Raw genomic sequence first — 27,113 nt, forward strand, 5'->3', positions numbered from 1 at the left:
GTGGTTTGAGAAATGAGTATAATAAATCATTTTTGTTTGAATAAGTATGCATGTTACCCCCAAAATATAAAAGTGAAAACGGGGGATGAAATGTACTCACGTTAACTAAGTAACTTGAAAGATTAATTCGTGAATAATCGGAGATCGGGTTAACGAGCAAGACCTAGATTAAACGGGTCTTGAGTTAGTAGGTAGTCTTGAAAGGGTTTAAAGTAAAATATGACAAGTAAAGTAAATAAATGAAGTTTATGGTTTAAAAATGTAAATATTTGGGAAATTAAAGACATGTTCTAAAAAGTAAGTTTACTCGAAACCGGGTCTTGGTATTTCATTCATAAATATTACTCAACCTATGTTAAGTAACTTATGTGGGTTATAATGCACTAATGCAAGACCCTTGGTTATATAAATACCAAAACAAGGTTTTAATCGAGTGTTCGGATTTGTTAATTTGGGTCTAGATAATTAACTAAGCTCAAAGTTAACTCTCCAAAATGTTTTGAGATAACTCAATAAAATCAAAAAGACTTAACCAAGCATATAGTTCTATTATGAAGAACCTTAACGTCCGTTAAGTGAGTATTTGGTTTCACCGGTCCAAGCTTGTTATAAGATCAAGTTGGATTCCGACACACCAAGTAAGTTGATAAAATACTTAAAATTAGTTTAAAATACATTCTTGAAGAAAATATGAGTTTCGATGGCCAAAAACACACTTGTGTGTCTTAGGCAAGTGAACTCGGTTTAGTTCGGTTTTGGTTCGGTCCTTGACTCGGAATGATACCGAGGATGGTTGCCACATACCCAAATACCATAGAACTATCAAAATGGTTATAGAAGTTACAAGGTTCAAATCTTTCATAAACATGTTTATTTAACTATTTTAAACAAAACTAGTAAACAAAACTATTTATAACAAAAGCTGGTAAACAAGAGTTCGGTCTTGGTTCGGTCTTGATTCGGGTCTAATCTCGGGATGAAACCAAGACTAGTGACTTCATACCTAAGACCATGGAACTCTTTAAACATGAATTAGAAAACACTAAACTACTTACAATATAAACAAGACTAGTAAAGCATTAAAGGGAAATGGTATAATCAAGAACTACAAAGAGTCCTCCATGAAGCCTTGCCTTGTAGCATATCACCTCCCGAAGAAGATGAAAGCCGAAGGAAACAATGGGTGCATATTATATATATGTTGTACCACAAGATATGAATTAGTAAGTAACAAAACAAAAATTAAAGAAGGTTGTTGTTTGATAATTATGAACCTTGAAGGTTAGAGATAGTGTTCTTAGTTTGAGAGAGAAAGAAGATGAATGAGCAAGAAGAAATGAAGGGGATGTGGTTGTTTATATAGGGAAGGAGTTATCAATACTTGAATGTGTTTTTTAAAAAAAAAAAGTTTTAAACAAGTCAAACAATACAAACTAGTAACAAATCCAAAAAGTAAGAGATAATTATGAAACATAAAAATCCAATATTTTATATTAGTGAAAGATTTTGTTTACAAATCGGGTCAGGTTTTGATAAAAATACAAATACAAAAAAAAGACCGAAAATGACGAATGTTACAACAACCATCCCTACCTCATCACCCATGCCCACATTTTAACCTTTTTAACAAATTTACAAACAAAGCGTGATAACAAGAACAATAATAGATCGACCTGATACGATTAGAAAAATTGTCAATGACTTATATGCGCTAAAGTTTTCTATTTGTTACATACAAATGCAATAGAGTACAGGGCCGGCCCATAGGGGTGAAGGGGTGGTCGACGGCCACAGACCCGACACCCCGTTAGGCCCGAATTATTTTTGAAAAAAATTATATTTGTTTTTATTAAAAACAGTATGTATATTTAATATTTAAAATAATTACATGACAACTAGCTTGATATAGTGGTAAAGGGGTATTAATTTCTACCAAAAGGTTATGGGTTCTAGTCTCATTTGAGATATTTTTAATCCTATTTTATATAAAAAAATTTTACACAACCCAAATTATAACCAAGTAAACCCATAAAAAAATTAATTGTTTAAACCAACAAAATGCGCCTTTTAAACTAAGACCCAAAAAAATTTGGCCTTTAACCCAAAACTTTTTTTTGCTTTCTCGGAGCCGGGCCTGATAGAGTATTATTATTATTATTATTATTATTATTATTATTTTAAAATCATCAAACATCTTCATTTTTTGTGTTGCATGAACATCTTCATTTTAGAAGTAGCCACAAGTATCCTGTTATTACTCCAATCCCTGTTCTACCCTCGCGGATTCGATAACAATACTAAAACAAATTTTACACCGAATATACAACAAATCGCATGAACATAATTAATAAAAACACCGTCAAGCTTTGTTGTTATTATTATTATTATTAAATTAAGTATCAAATTATCATTATAGTTTTGCTTAATCTAATTTTTAGGTCGAAGTCAAAAAAAATGACAACCAGGAGTCCAGAAGACACGAGGGAGTTGATGCATAAGATAAAGATAAAAAATAAAAAATGATTCCACTTGAAAATAAATTAGATTGCATGTGCCCTTTGGTCTATGTAACACATACAAACACAAGCAAATATATATAATGCATCCACTCACATCAAAATCTAAAACATTCAACTTGTCATTGCATTAATTTCTTCAACCAATTATAAACCCCACCTTACACTACTCAAATATTTGATCTAAATAGTAAATCCAATACGTCTCAACCAAAAACTCACCATACACTGCTTAAATCTTTGATATAAATCATTTTTTGTGTATTCACCTAGCCTAAATTCAAATATCATTATGGGTATTGAAACATGGCTAATCAAGGTTAACAAATCCATATCACACACCTTCGATTCGGTCCATGTAACCCGCCCAAACAAACCCGTGATCAAGAAATCAAAGGTTGGAGTTTTGGCCTTTGAGATCGCGACAATTATGCCGAAACTCAATCACTTGTGGCACATTCTCTCAGACGAAAACATGACCCGTCTTCGAAATGAGACAATATGCATACAAGGAGTTTGTAAAGTTGTCTCAACGAACGACGCGTTTCTTTTGAGCTTAGCGTGTGCGGAGATCGTTGAGAATGTGATGATAATATCCAAATCGGTGTCGAGACTGAGTAAAAGGTGCGAAGACTCGAAGCTTAGGGGATTCGAGACGTTGTTTGACGGGTTTGCGAATACGAGCCGTGATCCGTGTTCTTGGATTTTGAGCAGGAAAGAAATGGGGGCTAATAATAAAAAGATGGAACAATATGTTGCAGCCACTGGTACACTGCATAAAGAGATTGATGAGCTAACTGCTATAGAAAAAAGTTTAAAGAAATATACAAAATGTGATAGTCAAAGAAAAGATCATCATATTCATGATTTGCAACAAAAGCTTCAATGGCAGAAGCAAAAGATTAAGTTTCTAAAGAACAAATCTTTATGGAACAAAAGTTTTGATGCAGTAACTTCATTGCTAGCAAGATCAATGTTCACAATTCTTTCAAGAATCAAACTTGTTTTCAACATCAACCATGGTTATCCGCCTCTCCCGAGAAGCCTTTCTGCGTCCGCGATGGTCTATCCATCCGATCAAGACTCGGGTTCTTTAAACTTTGTATCGGGGCAGCTAACTCGCACCACCCGAATCTCAAAACATGAAGAAAGTAACAATCTTTCACACGGGTTTTTCGAGACGAGTTCAAAGATACTAAAACCGTCATCGACATGTTTAGGATCCGCTGCTCTCGCTTTACATTATGCCAATTTGATTATTGTAACCGAGAAAATGATACGGTCCCCTCAACTGGTCGGAGTTGATGCTCGGGATGATGTTTATAACATGTTACCGAATAGCATACGGGCTTCGTTAAGGGGACGGTTGAGAGGGATCGGGTTTAGCGCGAGTGATCCGGTTCTTGCGGGTGAGTGGAGGGAGGCTTTGGGGAAGATATTGGGGTGGCTGTCACCACTGGCTCATAATATGTTGAAATGGCAGAATGAAAGAAGCTATGAACATCAGAATTTGATGCCGAAAACGGGTGTTCTTCTTTTGCAAACATTGTTCTTTGCTGATCAACAGAAGACTGAGAATGCTATAACTGAGTTATTAGTTGGTTTGAATTATATTTGGAGGTTTGATAATGCTAAAGCTTTAGTAAATTGTACCAAATGATTTGTATCCCTATTTTCAGTTTTATTCTTCTTGGATAGGTGAGTGGTGTTCATGAATGATGATATAAAATGGTATGTATATTAATTGAGGTTGAAAGATTTAAAGAAGTGTGTGCAGGTGTGTTCTGGAGATGATTTTGTGATGTTAAATAAATAATAAGTTGTGATTAATGAATAGTTAGAGATACTGTAATTTGGTCTTAGTAAGTTATAATAGTTAGAAAATTAATTATTTGAGTGTTTTGTCAAAAAGTTGATCTTTATGAAACTAAAGATAAAATGACCCAAGGGAACATGTGTATGAAAATGAATATGGAAGAGAAGTTTCGAAAACATATATATTCTAACTTAGAGGGAGAAATGAACTGGAATACCGATATATGTCATGCCCTTGAATTTACATCAATGCACCAGTCGTTCTAGAATATGCATGGAGAGAGAAATTTGAGCATGAATTGTCAAACCATCGGTAGAGGTGCAACGTAAATAGTGAAACCGGTCTTGAACCCGTACTGAAACCATTTTTGAAACCAAAAGATTTGGAGACGAACCGTTGGCTTGGAATTGCTTCGAGTATGTTGGGTTAGGAGCCGGTTGAACTCAAGTGACCCAAAGCGGAAGCACAAATACCTAACCAAGAAATAATATTAATTTTCTTGTCATGCAATATGTCTTATAATACATTTTAATCAGTCATGTTTTCAACTTTTCTTACATATCCGTCACTACTATTTAGTGTTTACTTACATAAATTTTGAATGAGAATGAAAATCGTGTGGTGTTGTGAGTGAGAATGTAAATGCATAAACCAGTTGCTATAACTCGAAAGCCCAATAACTTTTTATTTCCAGTTTTATAAGGGTTCTGTTAAATATACCAAAAGTATACCAAAGTCATTAATGATGTTTGATTCCAAGAAGCTTTTTTGCTCAATTTCCAAATTTCACAAAATTCAATGACATAACTTTGGTGAACCAATCATGAACACATCTCCCAAAAATTCAACTTTTAATTATTAAGTGTATTATTTATTTTTTTATTAACTAATATATTATTAACTTTTTATTATTAAGTTTTTTATTAACTTTTTATTATTAGGTGCATAATTTATTCTTATTATTATTAACTTATGTACACATGTTTTTATTAACTTTTTATTATTAACTTATATATACATGTTTTTATTAACTTTTTTATTATTAGGTGTATCATTTATTCTTTTTTATTAACTTATATATACACATTTTTTATTAACTTTTTATTATTAAGTGTATTATCTATTTTTTTTATTAACTTTTTATTAATTTTTAGGTGTTCGGGTCCCATGAAGAATTGATGAATTGGGTACAAAACTTGGCACGCTCTCTTGGTGTTGTCGTCGTCACTAAAAGATCGAACAAATATCCTAATGGGTTCGTGTATAAAGTTGTAATCATGTGTGATCGTGGCGGAAAATATAAATTTAAGGATTCAAGTAAAGTTTCTGGCACAAAAAAAAACTGACTGCCCATTCGAATTAGAAGGGAAATATTCAATAGAAGACTAGTAATAATTCATAATTGTATAATAAAATATTTAATATACTATTATTAATACTAGTATTGCAAAAAACTAATTACAATAGTCTTTAAAAAACCTAATTAAAAAATAGATATTAGTAGTTTAAATAATTATTATGTAATGATTAGTAGTTATATTTAAATAAAATAGAATAAAAATGATGATTGATATGATTACTAGTTGATTGAATGATTAGTAGTTGATTAATAGGGTTGACTTGGTATACCAAATAAAAACTTTTGGTATATTTAAAGCCTCCCTTTTATAAATGATATTACAAAGGCCCATATGAAATCATGTGGTGGAGGAAAGATCCACATGTAAATCTTCCATACATAGGCCGACCGTGCTCGCCACACGTTCACTATCCACTTCACCGATAAAACAAACCAACCAATTGCAGATACAGAACACCCAAGTCGATCAATGGCTAGCATGCTTTCAATTGGGCTTCCTTTCGGCTTATCATCACCACCCAAGTCCCTCAAACCGTCCAACACACGGCGGATGGTGACGGTGAGAGCAGAAGCCGGTGCTATAAACCCTGAAATCAGAAAGACCGAAGACAAAGTCGTTGATTCCGTCGTCGTTACCGAACTCGCCAAACCACTCACTGCTTATTGCAGGTAACGTACCCAGAGTAAAACCATATACAAATACCTCAGTCTGTATAGGTACCATTTAAAATAAAAGTAAAAGAAATATACGAAAACCGAATGGTTTCGATACTGAAGACATGAAAATCGAGTCGCGATGGTACGTGTTCAGTACGGTACCTTTGGTTTAGGGAATTAGGGGTGTCAATCATGTCAGGTTGGTGCGCAGGTTAATAGGTTTCGCGTTGGCGGGTTGGCGTGTTGAGATTCTTTAACCCTAACCCAACCCATATATTTATTTGTGTCGTGAGACCCATTTAAATTCGGGTCGTGTTTTGGGTAAACCCATTTGTGTCGTGTCGACCCATTCAATGTGAATAATATCTAGTGACTTAATAATAACCTAGACAATCAATTAATCTTATTTATATAAAACATTTTACTAATTTTGTGATAGATTTAATTGTTTTTGTGTATTTATGTGTTCTTCCTGATTAACAAATAAATGCAAGGAATAATAAAATAAAAATATTGGAAGTGAAGAGTGGGTAAAAATATTTTAAATAGTAATTAGATTAATTTTAAAAGTTAATAAATATATAAAAAATTATAAATCAAATATTTACCTTTAAAATTTAACATTTTTTATTTCTAAATCAAAATATTAACTTCTCTAAAATTCTTAAATGTTAACACTTAAATGGGTTAACAGATCAACTCACTTTTTAACAGGTTGGGTTTGGGTTGACCCATTGTTAGACGGGTCGGGTTCGGGTTGACCTGTTTAAGAAAACGGGTCTTGTCAGCCGACCCAGAACCTATATTTTTTCATGTTGGATTTCGGGTCATGTCAGGAATTGACAGCCTAGTTTCTTTAGGGATGAGATGAGTATCAGACCAGTTTATGAATATCGTACTGATTTCGGTTCAGTATTTAAAATATAAAAAGAAATACCAAAACCGAACCCGAATGATATCGATACCAAAAACATATCATTTGAGTCCTGGTACTGGTAACCGCTCCACATTATCTAATTGTGCAAAAAACATAGAATTTTAGAAAGTTGACTATTTTGATTTTTGACATATGATTGTGTAGGTGTTGGAGGTCTGGTACTTTCCCACTATGTGATGGTAGTCATGTGAAGCACAATAAAGCTACTGGAGATAATGTTGGCCCCTTGTTATTGAAAAAGCAATAGAAGCTAATTGTGGTATTTATGAACCTATGATCGAATGAAATGTGTTTTCGTCTTTTGTATGTTGATCTTTTCATATAGAGCGGATATATTTTAATTCCATAACTCTGTTTCAAGGACATTATAGTTTGCTGATTTCATCTATTAGTCTATCAACTATATCAAATTTTGGATTTAAGATCTGCACAGGTAATGGTATCGTGAGATGGATTCATACAAACATGTTTTATGAGTACTCTTTACACTAAATACCCACCACTCCAACAGGACCCTTTCATATTTTAGTTTATTACGATAATTGGTTTATCTAATAGCTAGGTAGAAATAGTATTTGAATCAGGCTATGTTTGGTCTATATAAATTAAGGTCTAGTGTTGTTTGTTTTATGTATTGAATTTTAAAGAAAGTTATCGTGTTTGCCACAACCGAACTGTTCTTGTTTGTATCCATCGAAACATGTTTGTGTGCAAGAACGAAGCTTCTTTAACACCCCCCCCCCCTCCCCCGGGAACACCCTATTTTTTCGCTCAGCAGTGTAAATGTACATGTTTTCGTTTGAAAATTTTTAACGTATTGAGTCAACCAACCCTCCACTCCCACTCACAATTTCATCCAAGCTTAGACACTGTTTGTGTGGGTAGATTTGTGCCAACATGCAACAAGCATGGAGGTTTCATCATTCATGCATCCGGTCTTAACCCGTTGACAAACTGCACACAATTAGAGATTCTTTCACCTTCATGCATCCAAAATCAATTCAAATCAAATAGGAGCACCCCTAATTCGGATTGGATCTGATTTCGGATAAGATCCAAAAAAAAAATAATTTGAACCGATTAATTCGTTAACCAATCCAATGAACGCCTCTAACTACAACACTAGAATCGTACTGTTGTTTAATGTATCACAACTATTGCCCACCTTTTGTTTTCTCTATTTTTTATGTTCTATGATGCGTTTTTCTAATGACGTTTCGAGTGTTTGACTGTTTGCTTATACCATGAAACAAATAGTTTAAGTTTGATAATCTTCAAAAACGGAAAAATACGAATCCAAAAACGTTTAAGATACCTTTGAGTATTTGTTAAAGAAAATCACAAAGATACTTAAAAAAGGTGATTTTATTCGCCCTAGATTACCTTATAAGAGATACAGATCAAATCTAGGAGTCGCATCTTGTCTTTTTGTGTTCTATGGCTTGGACGCCTGAAATAGATCTACATGCAACGTATACCCATTTAAACATTTTCCTTAGCAAGACTTTGCAAATATGAAATGCTATACGAGGTGTATGAAATCATGTTTTTTTTGTATTATTATAACTTTTCTAATAAAAATTATTATATATTGCGTTAATTAATTGAGTTACAAATATGTTAATAGAAAAATACTTTATTTAACTGAGTGCCTGCTATAATTCAAACACAAATTACTTTTAAAATATACAACGTTGTTATAAAATTATTAACTATTACGCTAATTAATCAAGTTATAAATGCCTTAATAAATTTTACAAAGTTTACATTGAGTTTGTTAATTTCTACTAATTTAGTACTCCCCCATCACATTATACGTGTCCACATTTCATTTTTATTTGTTCCATTAAAAGTTTCCACTTTTAAAATGTATTAATTTCCAAGTTTATCCTTATACACACGCAACTAACACTAATAAACAATATTGATTAACCCATTTTTCAAGGGTATTATTGTCTTTTGGTAAGAAAAAAATAATTATTCAATCCACCTTAAACTTTGTGTTTTTCAAACATGGACACTTATAATGAGACGGAGGTAGTAAAACATTGTCAACGTTTTTGTTAAGTTTAAGTTTCATTCGTTTTGAAAAATCCAGACCGCGACAGGATATAAAACTAATTAACCATGAAGCACAAACACTTAAATAAATAACCTTTTAATTGAATTCAAAAAAAAAGAAATAAAAATAAATCTACCAATATATTTAGCAGTGCATATCTTAATTAAATTAATTCATATATTTGTTATGTCGGTTTCGAGCGTGTCATAAATTGGATCAGGCCCCTTTATACATTATGCTTTTTAGTTTTTATATATGTTCAGGACTTCCCCCACAAGTTCTCATATACCGACCCTTATATTTTTTAAATGTAACACGATGAACATGAGTACTTTTTAATTTTTGATCAAATCCGCAAATTGCTGGTCAATTTACCTTTTTTCTGTTTAGTCTTATTTTCTAATAATTTATTTTTATAATTACTAACAAAAAAATCTGAAAACGAAAATCTACAGAAAAGAAAAAAAGTGACCTGTGTTTAACTGATAATCAGATTAACAAAAATATTCTTTATCATAAAGAATAATGGTTGTTGCTATTTTTAAGTATTCCAAGGTTTATGAATTTGGATGTGACATACTTTGTTATTTTATCAGAAAAAATAATTATGATTGAAAAATGGGTGTAGAAACCTACATGATTTATGTTGCTAAAGTTGAATATAATATTATAACGCAACATCAACTTGTTTTTACGTCTTTATCGTTAGGCTGAGGGTAGTGGGGGTGGACGGGGCATGCAATACATGTGGCAGCCTAGGTGGCTCGCGCACACCACTACACCACCCAAGTGAACAGGGGCGGGGACGGCCCCTGTGGCCTTCGGCCCAAAATATTTTAACCGTTCTCAGACCCGGGCCTGTTTTGTTAGAGGCTTGATCGCCTACGTATCAGGTTTTGATTGGATTACTTGTGCTCAACCAAGTCCCATTACCCTTAGCCTTAGTGGTTAATTCTAAATCTCATTAGTTGTATATGTAAAAGAATGACAGTTGTAGTACTGGAAGACACCAGAAAGTAAATTGCTCCCGGTTGTTCAATCATTTGATAACCAGAGTCATTCTTTATATTGTCGGTGTGACCATCTTTGCATTCTTTGGTGAAAAATGAGAATGTGATGGGCCGATTGGGCCCACCAGGGAGGGTCCAGTTGCATGTGAATGAGACTACGACCAGGTTCCTCCATCCATCCCATCAATACAGCCTAAGCCCTAACGAGTTAACGACACCTGTAGCAGCATATACTTTTCTTCTTTTTTTCTTTTTATTCAAACGGAAATTTTCATTAAAAACGCAGCCGAATTAGACTAAAAAAAATAACATCAAGCTAAAATGAAAAGCTACACTAATCTAGTTTCAAATTTAAATTTATTTTTAATCCAAAGAAAATCCAACTCTTTATATCCTCTATCACCTTAAAAGCCGAGATATCTTTGTCGGAGAACAACTGCTTTATTCCAGGCTTTCCGTAGCAGCCTATTTGATTCTACTATTTCGGTTTCCGTTTCAAAAACATGTTACAACAATTTTAATATTTGGTTCAGTTATTCGATTTGGTTTTCTTGTATCTTTCATAGTTTCATGGCTCATTTTTGTAATAAATGATCATTATAAAAAGTTCCTCATATTAAACATTAATTGTATTCCGTCATTTGTACATGTTTTATTTATTTTAGCTCAATATAACCATTATCCTGGTCCCATTCAACTTTGTTTTGTTTATTACTATTACAATTATAATTGATCTTTAAAGAATAAAAATTATATATAAATACCATTCTTAGTTCTTATTAAAATTATGGCCATCTGAAATCTTGAAAACGGGCCAAATCTTGTCATTTGTACATGCTTTATTCATTTTAACTCAATTAAACGATTATTTGACGGCAAAGAAACGCACCGATCCCATGAGAGCCAAGAGGCTCGCACATTCCCGTGAGGTTCGCCACCAAAGCTGAATTGCATCACCTATAGCCACGTGAGGGTCACGTGATCAGTAGTTTCGCTCTCGTAAATGACACTTTCAACGTGTCATCTCATTAATGTCACGTTAATGTCACCATAAAGACATTGCCGGTTGGGAACGTTCTAAAACTGACATCTGTCAGTAAAAATGAAAGATTGTAGCTATGTCGGTTGCTCTTTGGAACCGGTATAACCCATTGGACACGACATGTCATAAATTTTAGATGCTATTTGTTACAGAGTTGGCCCTTCTTTTATGCTAGTGACTTAATTGCCCCTTGTTGAAATATTCACAAGTTAAATGGAAATAAATCAACAATGATATTAAAGAGAATCTTATGTATTGTCGTTTACTTGTTTAGTAATGTATCTAATATAAAACTGGTGACTTACATAAAACTTTTGGTGCTACGGGCGTACACCGAGAACCCCGAATATGCTAGGGGCGTAAGCCGAACAAGCTTATCATCCAACGTCTTCCAATTTAGTTTGGTTTCACCAAACCGGTTTCAGAAGCTGAATTCCGAAAACGAGATGCATGGTTGCAGCGGTGTTTTTCTAAAAGTTTGCAGATGCCATATTCTAATGATAATTCGCTTTATACTTAATCTTAATCAATGTTTTTCTAAAAGTTACAGATGAATCTCATTTAACAAATGAAAATTGAACCGAATGGCATTTATTAAATAAAATTGAAATTATTCTTAGCTGGATACTCACGTCACAGATATATAATCTGTAATCTCTTACGTTTTAATAACATGACCCTCATTGCAAAAGGTAAAAAGGGCTCAAACCAAGTAGACACCCTCACTTTCTTTATGGTTATTTTTTAGTAACATTAGTAACCATACCCCTGCCATATACGTTTAGCACATTAAAAGTTAAAACACTACTCAATACCAGCCTCTACTGTTTAATTACTGTCGTTTTCCTTCTAAGTTATATTTTGTAACCCAATACTGTTTTCGTAGCAGAGAAAGTTGAAATTGTTGAGTGAAGGATATTTATTTAATGTGGTGTTTTTAATTTTTTTACTTTGATCGTAAAGGATAAAAATATATATATAGTAGGGACGAGCTCGGTACCGTACCAGAACCGGTACCGGTATCAAAAATACCAATCCCGAATTCTTGAATTCTTGGTACTGGTACGCTACCGGGAAAGTACCGGTACCGAATGTAAAAAATCGGGAAATACTGGTACCGTACCGATACCGAACTGAAAGTTTAGTACCGATTCGAAACCGACGATACCAAATCGGTACCAAATTTGCTCATCCCTAATATATAGATTTTACTATGCAAATTATATTATTATGGTAAGAATTGAAAGATCAATAGGTTGCTAAAATTAGTCTTTTTAAACGTATGAACATACCAACTATATTATAAACCATAAACATATAACAAGCCATGAGTTTATTTTCTTCATTTGTCTGAAAGGCAAATTTGATGTACTTCCTAGGATTCAATTTGGTATTTAATAGACTTTGTCTTTGCCAATCGGCTACTAACCTGAAGGTAACCCCATTAAGCCATGAGTTTAATACTTTGATTAAAATGTTCTTCATATAAATGGATTCTAAAATTTATAATGTTGTAGTTATTAAATAAGTATCATGATCATATTCCAAACGACAAAACGGTGATTTAATTAAGGAGTTTAAACTTATAATTAATAAATATCAAACTGTGTTATTCATACACCCTTAATAGGGTGTATATAAGGTTTAAATGTGTGTTAAAAGGGTGTGTGAATAATAAAAAATGGTGCATAAATAACCATGGCCTTTTAGTAAGCTGAACAGAAATTAACGTACACCTTCTTCAGAAACCATTCATTTTTGCCATTTCTTATGACAGTATACAACTATACAACATCCATATAATTTAATCAACTTTAAAAAGTAAGATAAGGTATCAAATGTTATTTTATCACCATAGTTTTGTCACTTTGTAGAAGATGGAGCTTAATATGTAATTTTATATAAAAAATCATGATTAACGTGTTCAACTTAAAAAAACAAAACCGTATTAGTTGCTTAGTTATTATCATTAATCTTTCTATTAATTGGATTTTACATTACATATATATTTTTTCTTTATTTTAACATATGGATATTTTGTTCGTTTTTTACAAACGAACATAAATCTTAACATTCAAGAATTTCAAAAGCAATTCATTCTAACCGTCAGTGAACAGTGAAGACCGTGTGTTTAAATTCTAGTGATGGACAACATCTGTTTAAATGTGCAATTAACTTTTAAAAGTAATAGTGCATAGATTTATCATTTTGTAAAATATGGAGGTTAATTGTATAACAACTAAAAGAAACAAAAAAACATAAATTGCTATTTTGCCCCTCCGATTTACATCTCATAACCATTTCGACTGAAAATGAAATTCTTAGCTATATTGTTATTCTGTGGGCGATATGACTCGTAAGTCGTAACACTATAAATGGTAAGTTTCTTCATTTATATTGTTTCCTTTTATTTTATTATTGTTTATCAATTTTATTTATAAATTTAACTAAAATTTTATTAATTAGTTAACCAGCTTATTATTTTTTTCCAAAAATCTATAGCTTTATTTTACTTTATTCTTGAATGGCAAATTTCTATCACTTAGGAGATTGAACTTAATAAATTGGATATGACTCAACGGTAAAGCATTCACTTTATCAGTGAGAGGTAGAAATTCAAAACTTACTATCACCAATTTACATAAGAGATATGAAGGATGACCCTGACTTGTCAGGGTTCGAGTCCTGATCTCACTGGGTTTTATTGGCTCCTTACTGTCGTGCCGTTTGGCGGGTGTGAGGGTCGGGTTTTATCTGGGGAATCTCTCAATAGGTGGACCGCTAGGTGTTCCGTCCTTCCGGACTCGTGGCCGGCTCGGGCTACCATTAGCCAATGAAGACCGCATACAAAATATTCAACGTTACTTTGTTGATCATTCAAAAAAAAAAAAGAGATTGAACTCAAGACCTCCATACCCTTGATATGTTATAAGCTTTGAATTTGTTACTGGGTTCAGTACTTCAGTTAACTTATTTATTTTCACTTATTTAAATAAATTACATATTTCCTCACTTTTAATTTATAAATGGCTAGAAACTTTTATTCACTTATTAAACATGTTATTTGCATTTTAAAAAAGACATACTTTTACACATTTAATAATTTATTTATTTTGCTCATAAAAAAACAAAATAATTGGTATACGTGTTCAACTTTAAGAAAAACAAAACAAAACAAAACTGTACCCTATATCTTCTCAACAAATAATTACGAAACTTTCCCATTCTCTCTAAACCCGCCACCACCACAACCACCACTCACCGCCGTCATCCTCTAAACCCATCCAATCTATCCCACATGAAACCTTCCAGGTTCATCAATATCATGCTTTCTCTTTCCCCTAATAAACCAGAAGTAGATCGCAGCAAACATTCTCTCAAACGCTATCTCCCTCGCACTTCCATCATCTTCTCCGTTTTCTTCCTCCAGATCTTCCTCTTATTAATCGCCAGAAACTACCGAAAATCCACCGTCCTCACAACCCACCAACCCCTCCCTCAACCACCCGTTATTTCCGCCGTACACGCCGGCGACACCGACGCCGACTGCCCGTCCGGCAAGGTATACGTCTACAACCTCCCGCCATATTTCAACACAGAATTGTTAGAAAACTGCCATGAGTTAAACCCATGGGGCTCTCGCTGCGACACGTATTCAAACCACGGACTTGGACGACCGGCTACACTCGCTGGAGTTGTCCCAGCGAGTCTAGCCGGCGCGTGGTTTTGGACAGATCAGTTCGCATCCGAGATTATTTATCGTAACCGGATGCTGAACTATCGGTGTAGAACGCGGGATGCGGAGTCCGCTTCAGCGTTCTACATCCCATTCTACGCCGGGCTGGCAGTAGGTAAATATTTATGGAGTAATAATTACACGGCTGAGGACCGTGATCTACATTGTCGTACGATGTTAAAGTGGGTACATGATCAACCGTATTGGAATAAATCGGACGGTTGGGATCATTTCCTTACCATGGGCCGCATCACATGGGATTTTCGTCGGTCGAAAACCGAAGACTGGGGCTCCGGGTGTATATATTTTCCCGGTATGAGAAACATAACGCGTCTTTTAATCGAACGAAACTCGTGGGACTATTTCGATGTAGGGGTACCCTATCCTACAGGGTTCCACCCTACCTCGAAATCAGATGTCACCACGTGGCAGGATTTCGTTCTTACACGTACACGCAAAACGTTGTTTTGTTTTGCGGGTGCGACACGTGGCCTTATTAAGAATGATTTTCGAGGGATTTTATTAAACCAATGTTATAACTCGTCGGGTTCGTGTCGGGTAGTGGACTGTGGCGGGTCGAAATGCTCGAACGGGACGTCGTTGATACTCGAGTCTTTCCTCGGGTCGGACTTTTGTCTACAACCTCGAGGTGATAGTTTCACTAGGAGGTCGATTTTCGATTGCATGATTGCGGGTTCGATTCCGGTTTTCTTCTGGAACCGAACCGCTTATTCGCAGTACGAATGGTTCTTGCCGGGTCAACCCGAAAGTTATTCTGTTTTTATTGATAAAAAGGAGGTTTTAAATGGGAAATCAATAAAACAAGTTCTTGAGAAATTTGGGGCAAATGAAGTTAGGAGAATGAGGGACAAAGTGATAGAATATATTCCAAGAATTGTGTATGCAAAACCACATGAAGGTATTGAAGGTGTGAAAGATGCATTTGATGTGGCTATTGAGGGGGTTTTGAATAGAATCAAGGATCAAGAACAAGAAGGGTTTAAATGGTAATTATTTTTGGTGAAAATTTGATATATAAGGGTTCAATTTTTTTATTTATTTTGTAATGATTTGTGAAACATTTCTTGTGGGTGTGATCATGATCATACATGTTCATGTTGAGGGGATAGTTAAATTAGTTTATAGTTTATACAAGATTTGAGTGTTGGTGATGTAAAATGTGTACAATTTATATTATTGATTTGGTACAACAAGTAGATAGCGCATTGAGAGCAGTGGACCCTGCTACATAAAGATGCATGTGTTCTATTTTGTTTTATTTACAATTTCTTAATTTTGAATGTTGTTTAAATCAGAATAAATGCAATGGATATACCATATGTGTTCCTTAAAACCTAAAATTATTAGTTGTAAGTATTGTTGAATTTTGGATTTTAATTTGTTTTAACGAGTTTACATTTGTATATATGTGAATGGGTAAAAAAAATTTTTCTTTCTTAAAAGTCTAAAGCGATAAATAATGATGAACCAAGTGGCCTACTTATGGCAAATTGGCACAAAACACCATTAAATAGTTTATAGGGTCCCATAATGTTAGGCAAAGTAAAGGTGATATTTTGTTGTTCATGAAAAAGAAAATTGTGATGATCCCTTGAAATTAAAACAAATTGTGCATTATATATTTGCGTTGTTATAGTATTAGGCAATATACTTATATACTTGTGTTCTGCTAGATCATTATGAATTTGTTGACTTTGAGAAAACATATTCATATTTTACAGGTCTCATGAAAAATCAAATTTTAGCAATACCTTATAATTATCATTTGATTTGTGAAATCAAATTTTAGCAATACCTTATAATTATCATTTGATTTGCGACTAACGATATTTCGTTAATAACTATGTATATTCGATTTGTGATATGCTCAAACAGAAATGACGCTCGATTTGTGATATTTGGATAATACTCAAACATGAAGGGCCCATCCTAACTTGAAAGTAAGGCTACCAAATGGTGTGCTCAAAACTACCAAACCCGTGTCCTTGAATTGAACTGAACCGAACCAAACCTAAAGTGCTATTGGTCAAATGTAATATTTAATAAATCTTATTATGTACTTTCGATCCATCATACCAACAAATATTGTTTAGTTTACACGTGAGGAGCTCAAGTATCTAAGGGTGCCTAGGTAAAGACTTCACGTGTCACCAATATTGATGTTACCATCACCTAAGCACATTTAACTATGGAATTCTGTGAGCACAAAATGAATTGGTAGTATTTAAGGTCTGAGATTGTTTATGAACTTATGACCTCTCTCGTTTGTTCCCAGTGTGCAATTTCTTATAGGCATCACAATCACCCTCTTTTGAGCTCATAGTTGTCAGTGAGGTTTGCCACACCACAAAAATCAAGGACACAAGATTAATGTAAAGGTGCCCTAAAAACTCATGGGACTCATCACCCTCAATGAAGTTTGTTCTACCATCACGGTATTAGTGTATCAGATAGTATGTTTATCATTATATTATTCATAGTTAAAAGATATGTAATTCCATATTTATAAATATGGAATTACATATCTTTTAAATATGAATAATATAGCGATAAATATATTCTCAAATACCCGGATGTCACATAAGTTGATTTGATATCATTTAAAATATCGGATCTCTCATACTAACCAATATTGTTCATTTTACCCGCGGAGCACATACACACAAACACACATTTTTTTAAAAGGCCGAATATATTAAAACAAAACCAGAAACTCCAAACAAGTAGCTAGTAGCCCAAGACGTACAAAAGGAAAAAAAAAACAAGAAACGTACAAAAGGATGGACATCCATTTTAAGATTCCAATCAAACATGCTTAGCTATAAGTTTTCATTCCAAAGTTAACATGTCCAAATCCAAAATGTGATGGTGCTTTTGAGGTTGGGCAATTTTTATAATCTCATGATCTCTTCTGTTTACAAAATACTTGTGATTTATTTAAGAAATGATTATTTACAAATAAGATTACCTAGTATATGCAAAGGCAGTATATAATTTAAACGATATCAAATCAAATCTTTTATAATGAATTAGTAGTTTCTTTGAAAATATATTTTATTTACACATTACCTTTTGTGTTTTGTTTTTGGATTTGGTTGTTATGTTATTGGTTATTCATGGCGATAGAAGGGCGAGGCCCTGACCGTAAATATGAAGAAAGACTGGAAAACTGTGAATTAGTGGTAACCAAGTAATATTCTGCGCCAGTCTCGGTCTATGTGACACGTGAAGGACACATGCTCTTATTTCATGGCCAAAACTATTAAATTATTATGAAAATAATAATGATGTGTGTGTGTTTTCAAAAACATTATTTATTTTATCAATTTTTTATCAAAAACTTCACAGAAGACAACAAAAAATTGCCGTTCAAAAAAGAAAAGAAAAAACAAATGAAAATTATCTTTGGTTTTACAAGATCAAAATTTTATACAATTACTTAATTTTACACAATTTAATTGAATGTTTTGCATTGATTTTGTTTCATGCGTTAATTTATTTTATTCCCTCTCCGTTACTTTATTATTATTATTTTTATTATTATTATACATTTTTTCGAACAAAATACTTTTGTAAATAACCGCCAAACACCGAACCAACTCCTTCCACAAGAGTGCAACCCGGTGGAGAGCCACCGACCAACAAAACTGCATAAAAACAAAATTACATAAATTCAACAATTCTATCAAATTATTTATAGATTAAGAAATATTTTTTACCCAATTATTTATGTAAATGTATATATTGGTTTTGAATATAACAAAATAACCATGATTTACCTTTTTGAAACAAAAATTGACATATATATACATTTGGTTTGGGGTGCTTATTTCATGCTGAGCATTAGAATTTATTCCGTCAAAATTTTTAAACCATACCAAACAGTTTAATATACAGCTTATCTAGAAAATGGTTGAAAATGACCTTACTAAAAACAAGGATTTTGAGTTGTATAACTTCTTGTATCTTTCTTGGAAATATACTGATGTTATGATGAACTATACACATGATCGGGTTTTGCATTAGACTGAGGGTAGTGGGGGGTGAGCGGTGGGCGCGGCCGCCTACGTGGCTCGCGAACACCATTACACCCCTCAGGTGAAGGCGGGCGCGGTTGGGCGGCGTGGCTGTGGTCGCGGGACAGAAACTAGCCGTTGAGTTGTGGGTTTCAAAAAACTAGCCGTTGGCTAGTTAATTTCTTTTCTTTTTCCTTTTAATAAATAACACATTATAACTAATTACCCCATTTTATAACAATAACACACCATTCTCACTACATTTCTCTCTAATAATTTTAGAAATTATCAAGTTACAAACCATGTCGGGTTGGGGCAACATCAACGACACTCAATTTCCCGAGGAATGTAACTACATGGACGACGATTCGTTTCAAGAGTTCATTGGGATGTCACAACCTGATTTTTCGGTCCCGGAAACACAACTGGAGCCGGCAAAACGATCCCACAAAAAGAAGGGAAAGAAGACCGGCGAAGCGGATGATCCTTCGGCACCGGAGAAAGTGAAGACTACTCTGTGGTCTAAAGAAGAGAAGCTTGCGTTGGCGAAAGCTTGGACTGAAATATCCCAAGATCGGAACGCAGGTAAATTATTTCGTGAATTTTATTGTTTAATATATCTTTTAAGTTTTATGTGTACTTATTACATTTTTTTGTTATTTATTTTGTAGCCGACTTTCAAAAGGCTCGAGTTTTTTGGGCCAAGGTTCTGGAATGTTTTTATGAACAAGTGGGGAGTAGGGCTCGTACCGATAATATGATATCGGGTCGGTGGACCGATACTCGTAAATATGTAGGATTGTTTACCAACATACATAACCGCAATGGTAACCGAATGTGGCCGAGTGGGTCCGATGATCTCGCGGTTTACCAATTCACTTGTGATAAATGGAAACAAGAGGTGTTGCGGAGGTATGGGGTGGTGAAGACGTTTGACGATGGCTACTTGTGAGAGGTGTTAAGAAAGTGCTCGAAATGGATTGAACTATGTGCGGAGGACATGGGCGATGGGGCAAAACGTACAAAAACTAGTGCGTAACGTCTTTTCGAGCGGGTCGGGGAATCATATTGACTTCGACCTAAACTTGTCCGAAGGTCATTTGAAAGACCAAGGTTGTAGTCGCCCTCCGGGTAGGGATCGTGGGGAAAAAACGGTTGTTGATGGCAACTATAAAAAAGAAATTAAGGAATTGTCAAGTGACATCCACTCGATTGGTGAAGCTCGACACAAAAGAAACAGTTTCAAGAGTTTGGCTTTTCTAGCCAAAGACTTTAGCCACCTACCGGCATACGACCAAGCGCTAATGGATGAAGAAAAAGAAGGTACTCGGAAGGAATTGGCAACACAAAAATAAAAGCGCTATCTATATGTATTTTTTTATTTTCCTTTTCATTTTTCTTTTTATTTTCCTTTTTATTTTCATTTTTATTTATTTTTTAATGAAGTATTTTAATTTATATTTGTGTATATAACAAAAAAAAATAATAAATAACAAAATCAATCAAGCCCCTGACCAAGCCCCTGATCACCTGGACCACTACACCCTCTGGGGCTTGGTTGAGGGGCTTGATCCTGTTCCACATCAACGCCTATGTGTAAGATTTTGCTTGGCTCACTTGGGGCTCAACCAAGCCACGTTAACCTTAGCCTAACAATAATGAACAATAGACATTCTTAACAGTTTTTATCTTTTATTTATTTATATGTGTTTTATGTAGTTTTCATAGTCTCGTAAGCCTAGAGTGTGAAACCAAACAATAGCCAAACCCTTAGTACTGTTTCATACTTTCATTTGCCTTAATTTTTACCGTTACTTGTGTAGTTGCGTGTTTTGTTTTTGTTTTGTTTTTTGTTTTTTGTTTTTTGTTTTTTTTGTATGTGTTAACAATGTTTATATTTGTTTCACTCATCAAATCGATTGGCCCATCAATTCTTCTCCCAGTCCAGTCCCAAGTGCATGTAAACTCACTCATGATTGTTAGGCCCATAATTAAGCAATCATGGACTTAGTTATCCTGTTACAAAAGAACCTACTCAATTTGTTAGTTTCAACTTTCAAGTCCTAATATCTAATTCCATAAATGACTCATTGGAAAAATTACATTATTTATTTTCAAAACATCATAGATAATCCTTTAGCATAAATCTATTTAATAGAGCTACTAAACTTTTAAAATTATCATTATTTACATATATACATTCATTTACATAAAAATATATTGAGTTTGGATAAAATACAAACAGTCTTAAACCTACTAAACATGCGAAGTGAATGAAACCATAAAAAAATCTTGCAACTTAAGAAGACAACAAACTTTACTCTAAAAAACCACTTTTAAACGTTTGTTGCGAAATTGTATGATGAGGAGAGAGGAGGAGAAATCCTTAACCTGTTTGTGAATGATTGTTTGAGGGTGAGAGGACGAGAAGAGAGAGCCAGATCCTTGAAGTCGAACAAATCCACACAAAAGGCGACTCGTGACACAAAATATAATTTGTGAGTTTTATGGCTCATTAATAATTATAACAAGTCATTAATTGATAACAAGTTCATTAACATAATTAAACATAACCACTGCATTGCTTAACATGATTACACATAACCAATTCAATGGACAATGTACGTGATAGGTTTAAGTGTTTAACATGGTTAATATATATATAATTAAACATAACCGATATGATGAAATAAAAGTTATCAAAAGTTATTAAGTCATATTAATGAGCTACGTTAGCCGGTTGGTTAGGGGAGGGAGTTTAATCGTGTTTGTTAGCATGCTTATCCTCTTTTATAAAAATTAGGTTATAAACCTTCAACATGTTAACATGTATATCCATTTAACATGATTTGTACAAGTCTGTGCAAGATTAGTTAAACGTATTATTCTTGCATTGATTGGATTAGGCGCCTGCTGAACAAAAGTCTAATCCACAAATAGAAATATCTATGATCTTTTGTTTTTATGCAAAGCCAAACAAAAAATGAAAGAGCAAACAAGTGACAATATACTCTATTCTTTACCTTATATAAAGGTCGACTCTCCAGCATTATGAAAAAACAAAAGTTGCTCATTCACAAATACCATCATGAAGGCTCCCTTCTTTGTTACCACCATCTTCCTAATTACTGGATATTGTGTTTCACCATCTTTCATGCTTGCACTGAGTGGGCTTCTTACTTCCCTTGTGCTTGTACTCTTGGCCGTGGTGTTTGTACCTTACTTCACAGAACTGATGTTTAGTGATCACCGACCACCTGCTGTCGGGCCAATACATGCTCAAGTCATGCACTTTCGATCGCTATACGATCACATGACATCTCTTGCTAGAAGGTATCCCACTTTTCGTTTCGTCACACCCACACATAGTGAAGTCTATACTGCTGATCCTGTGAACGTTGAGTACATCCTCAAGACCAATTTCACAAATTACACCAAGGTATTCATAACATCAAGCCATTGGTAATCCACTATTATATCTGATTATTAAACTATGTCCCATACCTGGTTCAATACTTGTCACATATTTGATGGGTAATTACTCGACAAGTAGTGGGTTATCTACTAGTTTGCTAGTAACACCTGTTGTGATTTTCAAGTATATATATTTTTTTATTTCCCCTTTCATTTGCAAATGTCGTAGCACGAGCAGGGTCGATCAATTCCTATAAACATGAAACCCGTATGATAGTTGAGATACGGAGGAAATTCTTCTCCTTTTCCTTGAATCCTTAACATAATTTTATGTTTTTATCAACTACAATACTAAAATATGAAAATTTAAACATATATCATTATTATTATAAAATGTTTGAAATATCTAGAATGCATAAATTTTAAGATGATACAAATCTCAAAAGATAATTACGAGCACTTTGTACCATACAGATATAAAACAAATACAAACAATATTATCAAATTACATTTTCCAAAATATAAGTTCATTTTCAACATTATGAAACCAGAAGTCTAGAATAGAATGAAGGATTAATAGACAACGCTTAAAGAAATATTAAAGAAAAAATTTCGGATATATGATTCGGGTAAATAGAATATGGTGTCGGGTAATCCTGCCAGGTATATGGTTTTGCGTTTTCGGTATTCCCATTGGGCTTGGGTTTTTTTGTTGCCTATTTAACTTGATGGTTTTTGTTGACAGGGTGAGTACAATATAGGTATAATGAAAGATCTTTTGGGAAACGGGATTTTCACGGTGGATGGAGCAAAATGGCGCCATCAACGGAAGCCTGCAAGCTTTGAGTTCTCAACCAAAGTTTTATGAGATTTTAGTACTGTTATCTTCAAGTCAAACAGTGCTAAACTAGTGAACAAGATTGAGTCACTAGCAGCCGCAAAGAAAGCCATGAATTTGCAGGATTTGCTTATGAAATCGACTATGGACTCGATATTTAAGGTGGGATTTGGGTTTGATCTTGATACTCTTTCAGGGTCAGATGAGGTTAGCAACCGGTTTATGAAAGCGTTTGACGATTCAAATGCTTTAGTGTATTGGTGATTTGGAGATCTTTTGTGGAAGGTGAAAAGGTTTCTTAATATTGGTTCTGAAGCCGCTCTTAAGGATAACATCAAGATCATTGACAATTTTGTGTATGAGTTGATAAACAGTAAGAGGGAGCAGATCATCATCATCATCATCGTACTCAGTATATCCCACCAATAGCAATGCTATGGTAGGGTCTGAGGAGGGTAAGATGTAGACAGCCTTACCTCTATCCCATAGGGATAGAGAGGCTGTTTCCGGTGAGACCCCCGGCTCGATAGTAGTTTTGAATCAAGCCTTGGACATAAGACACATAACACTCAATCCTCGGGACACCGGCTGATTGGTGCATGTGCCCTTGTCTTTCGGCTATCAACGCCACCACATGATGCCTGATTAACCTTCCGCCATTTAAATCATTTAATTAACCTCGGGACATAAGAGGGAGCAGATGAAAAACGAAAATCTTTATGTGAGTATCTTTTCCCATTTAAATCATTTAATTTTAATGTTTTTAGACTTTTTTCATGGGTGATTTGGCCACCAAAGGAGGCCTTTTGACATTATATTTTGCAAAAGTATAGCTTTGACTTTTAACAATTCTAAAATGGGCTTACTAGAAAACCCAAAACTAACAAAACAATTTGGCGGCTAAATTGCAACTTTCTTAGTTGGCTTCGCCTAAGAGGCAATCCTTTATTGGTTGCCTATTGATACGTTTATTTTTCGAATGGTTAAAAGTTATTTGTTGCCTATGTTCATGCTATAAGTGGGCTTTTACTGGTTACGTTGGTTTGACTTTTTTTTTTCATTTTTACGGTGACAGAGAGATAAAGAAGATATTTTGTTGAGGTTTTTAATGGAAAGTGAAAACAATCGAGAGAATATGAACGATGAGTATTTGAGAGATATATCACTAAGTTTTGTGATCGTAGGAAAGGATACATCTGCAAGCACTCTCGCATGGTTCTTTTACATCAAACATCCATTAATTCAAGAAAAGATTGCACAAGAAGTTATATCAGTCACTGAAGCTAATAAGGATACATCTATTGACGACCTTGCACTCAAGTTGACCGAATCCGTGCTTCAAAATATGCATTATCTTCATGCATCACTGTCCGAGACTCTCAGGCTCTATCCTGCAGTCCCTTTAGTAAGTTTTGCTCTTTACATGATTAAAAAACTTACATATGTTTTTGAAGAGGTAGGTCTCAGCAGAGCCCAGTTGGACCCGCAAGACTCACCTTGAAGAGGGACGTCTGCGCAAAGACCAACTGGTTCCGCAGGACCCACCATGCTCAGAGAGATGAAGACCTTACGCGCAGTACGCCAGCTGTTCCCGCAGGAAAAGCCTCCCAATGGTGAAGTACCCCTCCTGTTCCCGCAGCTGCGGATACAAGCCATCAGGGAAGGCTACCCGCACTAATAGTAAGGCTACACGCACAAGGCACTAACTCTCAATAATTCAGTAATGTCACCTGAAGAAGGAATGAGCAAGGCGGGAATACTCCCGCCCAAATGAGCCAGTCCGTACGCTTCTGGAGGATCTTTTGTACTATACCTGCCAAGGTATGGACAAAATAGACAAGATCTGACCAAAGCAGCCCATGAACCAATCACAGGGTGACAGCTCACTAACAACAGTACGAGGATGAGCACGCTCTAGTACAAAATGTCACTATCAGCCGCTGCCTACTCACCAACCCTCATCGTGGCACGTACATAGCCTGCAGTTGGTGGAAAAGGAATAGTACACAGCCGGCCATGTCACTATCAGCCGCTGCCTACCCACCAACCACCAGCATGGCACGTGCGTAGCCCACAGTTGGTAGAAAAGGAATATTATACAGCTGGCTGTACCTGCTTGGAAACCTACCTTCGGCTATAAATACTCCAACACCTTGGAACAGTATCATTATCACATATCTTACCTTCTCTAGCTATTTCTCTTAATATACACTTATATTCAGAGCAATCTAGTCTGATTCTCACGCCGGAGGGTGGTCACAAGGAGGTACCCCCCCTTCTCAGTGACGAGCTCACGGTGTCTGTTTTGCAGGTCATCAGAAGAATAACCATCTTTGCCGGACCTAACCCTCGTGGGAAACATCTATTTAACCCTAAGATTATCCGTAATCTGCCGGGGTCACTTAGTGTTTCTTCAGTTTTCTTTTATTAATCACCACGAAGCATTCTATCAGGATGGGAAGAGTGCACAAAAAGATGATATTCTTCCTGATGGATTCAAGATCAAGAAAGGGATATGGCATATCCAATGGGACGGATGACATACATTTGGGGACAAGATGCAGAGGTTTTTAGACCAGAAAGATGGCTCGACAATGGTGTTTTTCAATCTCAAAGTCCTTTCAAGTTCACTGCTTTTCAGGTATGTAATTGGTGACCAGTTTGAAAATTGTTGTGGTTTATATTGGGATATTGAGACAATGTTTGTTTTTTTATGTATATGTTTAGTAGGGTGGGCCAAGGATATGCTTAGGGAAGGAGTTTGCTTACAGGCAAATGAAGATACTAGCTGCATCTCTTGTTTACTTCTTCAAGTTCAAACTAGTGGATGAAAGTAAACAAGTTAGGTATATAACCATGTTCACTCTTCATATGGATCAAGGACTTCATTTGTATGCTTTTCCTCGTTTCTAAAAGCGACAATGGAAGGTTACTGATTTCAGCTTTTGTTTGGTTGAATCTAAATAATACTTTAGTTATAATTGATACTTCGTGTGTCACATAAGACAATAGTTATACACAAGCACTCACTTTTAAAATATGATGCCAATTGTATTTGTATAATCAAAACAATGAAAGTAATAAAGCAAGCTTGATTTTATAACGTTCCCTAGTCTCTTGATTAATAACTTGGGACTTGTTTTTCCCTAGCTTTTGAGAGCCCTTTATGATGTTAGGTGAAAAAGCAAATTTCACTTCAAAGAAATGGGGCTTGATCAAGTAATTTGAACCGATCAATTAATTGCAAACTAATCGCGTTAGTGTAAACAACAGTGAGAGATTTTCCCTCTGTGACCATCACCTAGCGTGATAGGTGGCTCTCGGTACGTGTAAGATAATATGGGGACGGTTAACGTACAAATGAAATTAACGTACTAAACGTGAGAATCAAGTAGAGTAATTATCAGAGTAATTATGTAATTACTCTACTTGTATGCATAATTACTCTATTTGATTTCTCACGTTTTGCACGTTAATTTCATTTGTATTTGATCCAAACCCTATATTATATATATATATACACACACACACACACTAGTTTGATCCTCCCGTGTTACGGGAGTTTATTCAAGTTTTTGTTTTAATTGTTTGCTATTTTATGATGATTTATTTTATTTTTTAGCATAGTTTAGTTTTAATTTAATACATATATATTAGTTTGTTATTATATTTTTTAGTGTTTGAGTTT

At 34.6% G+C, this 27,113-nt stretch overlaps 2 protein-coding genes and 2 pseudogenes across 3 annotated transcripts; all 4 read left to right on the forward strand.

Moving 5' to 3' along the window:
• Positions 1-2,834: 2,834 nt before the first annotated feature.
• LOC143590996 (protein PSK SIMULATOR 1-like) lies at positions 2,835-4,717 on the forward strand. The gene has a single exon (XM_077071329.1). It carries the CDS (start codon positions 2,947-2,949, stop codon positions 4,174-4,176), a length of 1,230 nt encoding a protein of 409 aa, XP_076927444.1. The 5' UTR covers positions 2,835-2,946; the 3' UTR covers positions 4,177-4,717.
• Positions 4,718-6,127: 1,410 nt separating this feature from the next.
• Positions 6,128-7,633, forward strand: LOC143591007 (CDGSH iron-sulfur domain-containing protein NEET-like). The gene is made up of 2 exons (XM_077071337.1): positions 6,128-6,361; positions 7,431-7,633. Exons 1-2 carry the CDS (start codon positions 6,162-6,164, stop codon positions 7,531-7,533), a joined length of 303 nt encoding a protein of 100 aa, XP_076927452.1. The 5' UTR covers positions 6,128-6,161; the 3' UTR covers positions 7,534-7,633.
• A 7,012-nt stretch (positions 7,634-14,645) lies between these two features.
• On the forward strand, positions 14,646-16,425 carry LOC143591018 (xyloglucan galactosyltransferase XLT2 pseudogene; annotated as a pseudogene).
• Positions 16,426-22,246: 5,821 nt separating this feature from the next.
• On the forward strand, positions 22,247-26,530 carry LOC143592813 (cytochrome P450 704C1-like; annotated as a pseudogene). Its single transcript, XR_013145992.1, has 6 exons — positions 22,247-22,612; positions 23,333-23,795; positions 24,109-24,146; positions 24,501-24,830; positions 25,879-26,066; positions 26,156-26,530. The product of XR_013145992.1 is annotated as a cytochrome P450 704C1-like (transcript).
• Positions 26,531-27,113: the final 583 nt, after the last annotated feature.

The sequence above is a fragment of the Bidens hawaiensis genome, unplaced genomic scaffold (genome assembly GCF_021521415.1).
Source record: "Bidens hawaiensis isolate Kalapana, Puna unplaced genomic scaffold, B.hawaiensis_p1.1 tig00001685_1, whole genome shotgun sequence".
Classification (NCBI taxonomy): Eukaryota; Viridiplantae; Streptophyta; class Magnoliopsida; order Asterales; family Asteraceae; genus Bidens; species Bidens hawaiensis.

What these genes read in the sequence shown, in the direction of transcription:
- LOC143591007 (XM_077071337.1), top strand. Translation starts at nt 6,162, where the DNA reads ATGGCTAGCATGCTTTCAATTGGGCTTCCTTTCGGCTTATCATCACCA. An exon ending in CCACTCACTGCTTATTGCAG is followed by an intron (nt 6,362 to 7,430) that starts GTAACGTACCCA and finishes ATGATTGTGTAG; the next exon opens with GTGTTGGAGGTCTGGTACTT.
- LOC143590996 (XM_077071329.1), top strand. Translation starts at nt 2,947, where the DNA reads ATGCCGAAACTCAATCACTTGTGGCACATTCTCTCAGACGAAAACATG.